General features: G+C 47.6%; 1 protein-coding gene across 8 annotated transcripts in view; it reads right to left on the bottom strand.

The window, feature by feature from the left end:
- Positions 1-10,164, bottom strand: part of LOC109924234 (gamma-secretase subunit APH-1A-like) — a 29,794-nt gene that overhangs the window by 17,457 nt on the left and 2,173 nt on the right. For all 8 annotated transcript variants that reach the window (XM_048620383.1, XM_048620385.1, XM_048620381.1 and 5 more), the window contains exons 2-4: positions 5,759-5,929; positions 1,920-1,993; positions 1,130-1,252 (exon numbers count right to left, since the gene is read on the bottom strand). In XM_048620383.1, the coding sequence (XP_048476340.1) occupies positions 1,130-1,252; positions 1,920-1,993; positions 5,759-5,929 (368 nt within the window). The remainder of the gene's footprint in view (positions 1-1,129; positions 1,253-1,919; positions 1,994-5,758; positions 5,930-10,164) is intronic.

Genomic DNA, 10,164 nt, shown 5'->3' with positions numbered 1-10,164 from the left:
ACTTAGAACCTCGGTTGTGATTCACTCTTGGAATGGGGAGGGTCAACTCCTCCTGTTGCTAGCTGGCCCCACGAAACTGGGAAGGCAGGTGGCATGCTGGCCTTTATTTATTTCCAAGGGAATGGGGTATAAAAACACAGAAGCCTTGCTAAAACTATACAAGGCATTAGTCAGACCACAACTGGAATACTGTCAACAGCCTGGGCCCCGTATCTAAGGGAAGGTAGACTGGCATCGGAGACAGCCCCAGAGAAGGTTCACTTGGCTGATCCTGGGGATGGAGGGACTGTCAAATGAGAGAGAGGTTGAGTAGATTGGGTCTGTACTTATTGAAGGTTAGAACATTGAGGGGTAACCTTATTGAAACATACAAGATCCTTGGCGGGAAATTGACAGGGGAGACATGGGAGAGGTCGTTTCCCCTTATGTGGGAGAATCGAGGACCACAGGAGGTCTACAGCATGGCCCTTTGGCCTAACTTGTCCATGCTGCCCAGTATTCACAATTAAACTAGCCCCATTTGCCTCTGTTTGGTCCATATCCCTCCGTACCTATCCCATTCGTGTCCAAATGTTTCGTAAAATGACGAAATTGTACTCAAATCCACCACTACCTCTAGCAGCCTGTTCCAGGCACTCACCACTTTCTGTGAAAGAAGTTGACCCTCTGGAGCCTTTTGTCATAGTTAAACCTATGGTCTCTCGTTTTAGATTCCCCAGCCATGGGGAAAAGCTGTTGGCTTATCTCTCGTGACTTTAAAGGCCTTTATAATGTCACCCCTCAGAATCGGACGCTCCTGGGGGAAAAAAATCCCAGCCTCTCCTTGTGACTCAAACCTTCCAGTACAGGTAGCATCTTAGTAAATCTTTTCTGCGCTCTTTCTAGTTTAATAATATAGAGGGCATCATCTCGAAATAAGGGCTCGCCCACTGAAGACAGAGATGGGGAGGAATTTCTTCTCTCAGAGGGGGACGAATCTGGGAAGCTCTTTACCGCAGAGGGCTATCAAGGCTGGGTCATTCAGTATATTCAAGACTGATGTGGATTTTTAATGTGTAATTAAGGGTTAGAGGACGTATGCGCCACGCACATGTTGTAACATTGCCAATCCCTCATTTCTCCAACTGACCTGAGGTAAGGAAGAAGTAGGGCGAGTCTCCGTGAATGCCCACCATGCCTGGCCCCAGCGAGTCCGACAGTACATTGATGACGGAGAAGGCACCACTGGCAATGCCGAAGGCGAGACCCGAAACTGTGAGGGAGAGACGGGCAGCATGAGGGGAGGAAGAATCGAAAGGACACTCAGCAAACCCCTGACCCTTGTTCCGAGGAAGGGTCACCGGACCCGAAACGTTAACTCTGTGTTCTCCTTCACAGATGCTGCCAGACCTGCTGAGCTTTTCCAGCAACTTTGTTTTTGTCCCTGACCCTCGGGGCGGCTACAGGCAAGGACTGGCCAGACTTGCTGGCTTGTATCAGATCACAGGCAAAAATGCTGCAGATACTAGAAACAAACACAGGACACTGGAGAAACTCGTCAGCTCTGGGGTGGGGAGAGACAGACAGAGTAAACGTTTCAGGTTCAGTGGGACTCTACATCAGCAACGAACTGGGGAGAGAGACCAGCTGTTCCTCACCTTTCATTCCACTTCTGGCAGTGAGTTGCAAACAGGTCAGCCACGGATATGTGGCCAAGCGTGGACAGAGAGCCGGACGGCCTACTCCTAACTTGTACATGCGTGCAGAGTGAATTTTCCACAGCATTTTGGGAAGCAGGGGGGTTGGGGACGACCGATTCTCCCAGCGTTTTGAGCAACCGAGGTCAAATTCGCATGAGAGGGAACGGCGCTGCAACAAAGGGGGAAGCGTTTGTCTGAAGGAACATTTACGCCATGGGTGCTAGAGCTCGTTCTTTTTACCATATGCCATCTGTCCGATCGAGATGGGCGACCTCCCGTCTTCGCTCATCGCAGCGAGACCCTGGTCAGCTTTCCTGCGGGAAGGACAGAGATATACAAGGTTGCTGGTTACCACAACTGACACACAATCCCCCACATAGCCAATCGGACCCTGGGCCGGGAAGGGAAGGACAGCTAAACCCTCCGTCTTCCTCCGAGCTGTACCAGTTTCCCCACCAAAAAAAAAAAAATTAAACCACGTGTTCTGAAACAGAATCAAAAAGCTGTACAGCACAGAAACAGACCTTTTGGTCCAACACGTCCTTGCTGACCAGACATCCTAAATTAATCTGGTCCCATTTGCCAGCATTTGGTCCATATCCCTCTAAACCCTTCCTATTCATGTCCCCATCCAGATGCCTTTTAAATGGTGTAATTGTACCAGCCTCCACCACTTCCTCTGGCAGCTTGTTCCATACACGCACCACCCTCTGCGTGAAAAAGTTGCCCCTTTTAAATCTTTCCCCTCACCTTGAACCTATAGATTTGGAGGTAGGTGAGCACTTTGGTGATAGTGACCACAATTCGGTTACGTTTACTTTAGCGATGGAAAGGGATCGGTATATACTGCAGGGCAACAGTTATAGCTGGGGGAAAGGCAATTATGAGGCGATGAGGCAAGATTTAGGATGCATAGGATGGAGAAGGAAACTGCAGGGGCTGGGCATAATTGAAATGTGGAGCTTGCTCAAGGAACAGCTACTGCGTGTCCTTGAGAAGTATGTACCTGTCAGGCAGGGAGGAAGTGGTCGAATGAGGGAACCGTGGTTTACCAAAGAAGTTGAATCTCTTGTCAAGAGAAAGAAGGAGGCTTATGTAGAGATGAGGCGTGAAGGCTCAGTTAGGGCGCTTGAGAGTTACAAGTTAGCCAGGAAGGACCTAAAGAGAGAGCTAAGAAGAGCCAGGAGGGGACATGAGAAGTCTTTAGCAGGTAGGATCAAGGAAAACCCTAAAGCTTTCTATAGGTATGTCAGGAATAAAAGAATGACTGGAGTAAGATTGGGGCCGGTCAAGGACAGTAGTGGGAAGTTGTGCGTGGAGTCCGAAGAGATAGGAGAGGTGCTAAATGAATATTTTTCGTCAGTATTCACACAGGAAAAAGACAATGTAGTCGAGGAGAATACTGAGATACAGTCTATTAGACTAGACGGGATTGAGGTTCATAAGGAGGAGGTGTTAGCAATTCTGGAAGGTGTGAAAATAGATAAGTCCCCTGGGCCGGATGGGATTTATCCTAGGATTCTCTGGGAAGCTAGAGAGGAGATTGCAGAGCCTTTGGCTTTGATCTTTATGTCGTCATTGTCTTCAGGAATAGTGCCAGAAGACTGGAGACTAGCAAATGTTGTCCCCTTGTTCAAGAAGGGGAGTAGAGACAACCCTGGTAATTATAGACCAGTGAGCCTTACTTCGGTTGTGGGTAAAGTGTTGGAAAGGATTATAAGAGATAGGATTTATAATCATGTAGAAAGGAATAATTTGATTAGGGATAGTCAACACGGTTTTGTGAAGGGTAGGTCGTGCCTCACAAACCTTATTGAGTTCTTCGAGAAGGTGACCAAACAGGTGGATGAGGGTAAAGCGGTTGATGTGGTGTATATGGATTTCAGTAAAGCGTTTGATAAGGTTCCCCATGGTAGGCTATTGCAGAAAATACAGAGGCATGGGATTGAGGGTGATTTAGCGGTTTGGATCAGAAATTGGCTAGCTGTAAGAAGACAGAGGGTGGTGGTTGATGGGAAATGTTCATCCTGGAGTTCAGTTACTAGTGGTGTACCTCAAGGATCTGTTTTGGGGCCACTGCTGTTTGTCATTTTTATAAATGACCTGGATGAGGGCGTAGAAGGATGGGTTAGTAAATTTGCGGATGACACCAAAGTTGGTGGAGTTGTGGATAGTGCAGAAGGATGTTGCAGGTTACAGAGGGACATAGATAAGCTGCAGAGCTGGGCTGAGAGGTGGCAAATGCAGTTTAATGCGGATAAGTGTGAGGTGATTCACTTTGGAAGGAGTAACAGGAATACAGAGTACTGGGCTAATGGTAAGATTCTTGGTAGTGTGGATGAGCAGAAAGATCTCGGTGTCCATGTGCATAGATCACTGAAAGTTGCCACCCAGGTTGATAGCGTTGTTAAGGCGGCGTACGGTATGTTAGGTTTTACTGGTAGAGGGATTGAGTTTTGGAGCCATGAGGTCATGTTGCAGCTGTACAAAACTCTGGTGCGGCCGCACTTGGAGTATTGCGTACAGTTCTGGTCACCGCATTATAGGAAGGATGTGGAAGCATTGGAAAGGGTGCAGAGGAGATTTACCAGGATGTTGCCTGGTATGGACGGAAGGTCTTATGAGGAAAGGCCGAGGGTCTTGAGGCTGTTTTCGTTAGAGAGAAGAAGGTTAAGAGGTGACTTGATAGAGACATACAAGATGATCAGAGGATTAGATAGGGTGGACAGTGGGAGCCTTTTTCCTCGGATGGTGATGGCTAGCACGAGGGGACATAGCTTTAAATTGAGGGGTGATAGATATAGGACAGATGTCAGAGGTAGGTTCTTTACTCAGAGAGTAGTAAGGGCGTGGAATGCCCTGCCTGCAAAAATAGTAGACTCGCCCACTTTAAGGGCATTTAAATGGTCATTGGATAAACATATGGATGATAATGGAATAGTTTAGGTTAGATGGGCTTCAGATTGGTTTCACAGGTCGGCGCAACATCGAGGGCCGAAGGGCCTGTACTGCGCTGTAATGTTCTATGTTCTATGCCCCTCTAGTTTTGGTCTCCCCTACCCTGGGGGAAAAAGACCTTGACTATTCACCTAATCCATGCCCCTCATGATTTTATAAACCCCTATAAAGGTCACCCCTCAGCCTGCGATGCTCCAGGGAAAATAGCCCCAGCCTATCCAGCCTCTCCCTATTGCTCAAACCTTCCAACCCTGGCAACATCCTTGTAAATCCTTATTGCACCTTTTCAAGTTTCATAACATCCTTCCTAGAGCAGGGAGACCAGAATTGAACGCAGTATTCCAAGAGTGGCTCTAACCAATGTCCTGTACAGCTGCAACATGACCCTCCCAACTCCTATACTCAACGCACTGTCCAATAAAGGCAAACGTACCAAACACCACCTTCACTATCCTGTGACTCCACTTTCGAGGAACTACGAACCTGCACTCCAAGGTGCCTTTGTTCAGCAACACTCCACAGGCCCTTACTATTAAGGTCTGTAAGTCCTGCCCTGATTTGCCTTTTCTTTCTCAGCTGCATACTTGGCTGCAGTGCATTCATGTCCCCGGCCCCTAAGTCAGTAACTTATACTCAAACGATAGTGCTTACAACACTGACTCCTGCAGCAATCTACCCAGTTACAGGTTGACGCCCTGAAAACGCCACCCTGTATCCCGACTCTCTGTATTCTGTTGGTTGGTCTCTCCTCTATCCATGCTATCCCTAATGCGACGTTAAGCCTCGTTGAGAGCATTTCGATGTGTGATGGCTGATGACAAGTAGAGGGTCATGGTGGTGGGGGGAGCAAGAAGGCTGATCTGCTACAGGATGTGAGAGGTGGAGTTGGTCAAGGATTCCTGGCAATGCAGGCCGCCTGTAGGAAAGGCGAAGGTGGGGAGTGGTGGGGAGCAGAACAGCAGAGCGAAGGTTTCAGTTTGACAATGTTGGCTGCAACATCAATTAGGACGCTGGAGTGAATGCCACCTCCCCACCCTTGAGCCATGGGACCTTTTGCACAGTGAACTTAGCCCAGACTGATCTCCGGTGAGTGGGTCAGCCTCTTCGGTCAGCGAGCTTACTTGAGCAGCTTGTAGTACGCGAAGCGGAAGGCCTCTTGGAGTAAGACAGAGGCCCCGGCTCCCATCATCAGCAGCCCGTGTTGAACCCCGGCGTTCGCCTTGTTACTGAGCTGCACCGCCACGAACCACAGCAGCGAGGAGAGCAGCAGTGACACCAGCCAAAAGAACGAGCTGCGGGAGAAGAAAGTGGTGACCGTCAGTCCAGCAGATGACCAGAGAAAGCCATGCACGCTTGCTGCGGCGTAAGCTTGTAAACCCGAGAGAGGAGCGGGATTCAAAGTGTATTTGGACGCAATCCCTGCTCCTGATCAGCAATCCGCACTGGGAAGCGCCTGCGCCTTCAAAATGGGTTAGAAAGCGGATCAGGGCAGATTGCGACAACCCACCTAGACAAATTGCATGCCGTCATTGTCCTTCGGGACATCTGGCTGTAGCCCACCGAAAGGCTCGCACTCCTACAGCCTCTTTCTCGACCTCAGGGCCTGTGAAAGCGCTGAGCAGCTGCTCCTGAAGTGCAACGTAGGAAAGGCAGCAGCCAATTTGCGCAAAGCAAGATCCCACAAAGACCCGAATCACCTGCTGCCGCAGTGATACTGATCGAGGGGTAAATGTGGGCCCTGAGACACTGGGAGAAATGCCCCCTACTATTCTTCCAATACTGGCTCTGTGACCTTTAACCTCCACCCAATCATGGCCTCGGTTTAACATCCTGGCCACAAAGACATCACCCTTGACCGGCTGATGTCCCTGCACCAGGAGTATCAGCCCAGGCTCTCAATCAAAAATCAAACCCCATTACATTCTAACTCAAAGGGCTATTCTCTAACAGCGACTCAGTGGGTGCAAAAGTACAAGTGCAAAAAAAAAATCCCCAGTATTTTATAACATATAATTATTTCATATTTCTTTGAAGTTTGCATCACGTATAGACAGGGTGGTTAAGAAGGAATTTGGCACGCTTGCCTTCATTGCTCAGACCTTTGAGTACAGGAGTTGGGACATTATGCTGAGGTCGTACAGGACGTTGGGGAGACCTCTTCTGGAGCACTGTGTCCAGTTCTGGTCGCCCTGTTATAGGAAGCTGGAAAAGGTTCAGAAGAATTTACCAGTATGTTGCCAGAAATGAAGGGTTTGAGTTATAAAGGTGAGGCTAGATAGGCTGGGACTTTTCTCACTGGAGCATAGGAGTTGAGGGGTGACCTTTATAGAGATTTAGAAAATCATGAGGGCATAGCTAAGGTGAATGGTAGGTGTCTTTTCCCTAGGGCGGGGAATATCAAGATAGGGGACATTGGCTTACAAAATAAAAGACATGACTTTTTTTTGTTTACACAGAGGGTGGTTTGTGTCTGGAATGAACTTCCAGACCAAGTGATGCATGTGGATACAGTTGCAATGTTTAAAGGCGTTTGGATAAGTACAAGAATAAGAAATGTTTAGACAGGATAAGGGCCAAGCACAGGCAGGTGGGACTACTTCAGTTTGGGATTGTGGTTGGCATGGACTGAAGGGTCTGTTTCCGTGCTGTACAACTATTACTCTGTCTAGTTTGCTAGGGGTGGGCCTTACGAGACTGGGTCAGATCAGATGCTGCCGAGTACCCGAGAGGTTGAGGGGAAGCAGCTGGGCATTTGAGGTAGAACAAAATCTGAACACCAGGGGGCTATATCATAACTTTCAGACCAGTTTGTATTGAGTACTGCTTCAAGTGTTAGATGCCAGGATCGTAGCAGCACTGGAACAACTTGTCTACGGGCACCAGTCTCCAGTACAGTCATAGCAACGTACCCTTTGGTCCAACTCTGTCCATGCCGACCAGATATCTTAAATTAATCAGGTCCCATTTGCCAGCATTTGGCCCATATCCCTCTAAACCCTTCCCATTCATGTACCATCCAGATGCCTTTTAAATGTTATAATTGTACTAGCCTCCACCACTTCCTCTGGCAGCTCATTCCATACACGCACCGCGTGAAAAAAATTGCCCCTCAGGTCCCTTTTAAATCTTTCCCCTCTCACCTTAAACCTGTGCCCCTGTAGTTTTGGGCTCCCCTACTACGGGGAAAAAGACCCAAACTATTCATGCTATCCATGCCCCTCATGATTTTATAAGCCTCTAAGTTCATCCCTCAGCCTCCGAGGCGCCAGAGAAAATAACCTCAGCCTATTCAATATTGTTGCTAGAATACAGTCAGGGCTCATAGCCTCTGCAGCATCTAGTACCACAGGCTGTTTCCCAATTTCATGGAGACAAAGATGATGGTAATGCTGATGGACTAGTAATCCAGTTGTCCAGGCATGAAGAAAATGGACAGATAGAATCTTTTATACCCCCCAAGAGTAGAAACATCAATACTACGAGACACAAATTTAAGATTAAAGGGGGAAGTTTGAAGGAGATGTGAAAGAAAAGCTGTTTCATATAGAGGGTGATAAATGACAGGAACTTGCTGCCAAAAGAGACAGATACAATAGCAACATTTCAGAGGCAAGACAGATAAATGAGTAAATAGGGAGTAGATGCAAAAGTTTTTGTTTTAAATTTATAAAAGCATCATGTGCCAGCACAGGCCGAGAAATGTAAAACAGACTAACACCAAATTGACTGAATTTTTTTTTAAATTGGGAAATTTTTCTGTGTGACAGCAGTGGGTCACAAATACTTTGTGTTCAAAGCGCAGGAAGTCAAAACAACCGGGAGTCAAAACTGAAAGTAACCAGCCCATACTGCCTAACGTAGCCAAATCGGTGTTAGAATTCAGGAACAGAAATTCAGAAAAACAGGGTATTTTACAGACGGAATGAAGTTACATACGGTGGGTGCCCAAAGAGACTTGGGTGCGCAGGTGCACAGATCTTTGAAATGCCACAAACAGATGCAGAACATAATCAAGATGGCTAACGGAATGCTGGCTTATTGATCCAGAGGACTGAAGCATAAAGACGCAGAAGTTATGTCACAGATAGACAAAACCCACATTAGACCCCAGTTGGGGGCTGATTTGGGCAACACACCTTCAGAAGGCTATATTGGTCTTGGAGAGAGCACAACATCAGAGTCATACAGCATAGAAACAGACCCTTCGATCTAACTAGCCCACGCCAATCATAATCCGAAATTAAACTAGTCCGACTTAACTGCGCTTGGCTCATATCCCTCCAAATCTTTCTTCATGTATTTATCCAAATGTCTTTTAAACATTGTAACTGTACCCACATTCACCACTTCCTCTGGAAGTTCATTCCACTCATGAACCACCCTCTATGTGAAAAAAATTTGCCGCTCGGGTCCCTTTTAAATCTTTTGCCTCTCACCTTAAAAATATGCCCCCTAGTTTTGAACTCTCCCAGCCTAGGGAAAAAAAAACCTTTGCTTGTACACCTTATCTATGCCCCTCATGATTTTATAAACCTCTATAAAGGTCATCTCTCAACCTCCAGTGAAAGAAGTCCCAGACTATCCAGCCTTTCTTTTATAACTCAAACACTCCATTCTCAGCAACATCCTGGTAAATCTGTTTGGAACCCTCTTCAGTTTAATAACATCCTTCCTACTACAGGGCGATCAGAACTAGGTAAGGTACTCCAGAAGAGGCGTCACTAACATCCTGTACAACCTCAACATGACGCCCCAACTGCTATACTCAAAGGTCTGAGCAATGAAGGCAAGCGTGCTAAACACCCTCTTAACCACTGTGTCTACCTGTGACACAAGCTTCAAAGAATTACGTACTAAATTTAGACAGATGTTGGGAGGGAGGAGGGTCAAACAGAGTGCAAACGTATAGCACAGTCATGATCTTATTGAACGGCGGAGCAGGTTCGATGGCGTACTCCTGCTCCTATTTCTTATCATGGGGCAACTGGTGATAGTTTAACCCAAGCTTCAACACGTGTCAGGTGAGGGTAGTGGGGAGGTGCGGAAAAAAAAAAATTGGGAAGGAAGGGACCTTCACAGTAACCTCAGTTAGCATGGGAAGTGAGCCCACACCGATAGCATCGCTCAGACAAATGTTAGGAAACAAACACTGAAAATCGCTGGAAAAGCTCAGCAGGTCTGGCAGCATCTGTGGAGAGAAAGCAGGGTTAACGTTTCGGGTCCGGTGACCCTTCCTCAGAACAAATAATCAGATCGGCCACGATGGCATCAAACGGTGAAACAGGCTCAATGGGCTTCCTCTTCCCTGGTCTTACGGGAGATTAACCCCCAGAAGGGCATCACGAAACTGCGAGAGGACCACTTTAAAAATAAAGCGTGAACCCGTTATGACCGGGGGGGGGGGGGGGTGGTCTAGAGGCTACTGTCCATCTAGCCTCCTGCAGTCGAATAGCCCGTCGGGCATAATCGCCCTGGCTTACGGGACTGACCGAGCCCAAGAAGGGCAGCAGGACACCGTGGAGCACAC

This window comes from Rhincodon typus, chromosome 46 (assembly GCF_021869965.1).
Source record: "Rhincodon typus isolate 14 chromosome 46, sRhiTyp1.1, whole genome shotgun sequence".
NCBI lineage: Eukaryota > Metazoa > Chordata > Chondrichthyes > Orectolobiformes > Rhincodontidae > Rhincodon > Rhincodon typus.
Note: the sequence above shows the minus strand (reverse complement) of the source record. Positions and strands in the feature narration are given on the sequence as shown.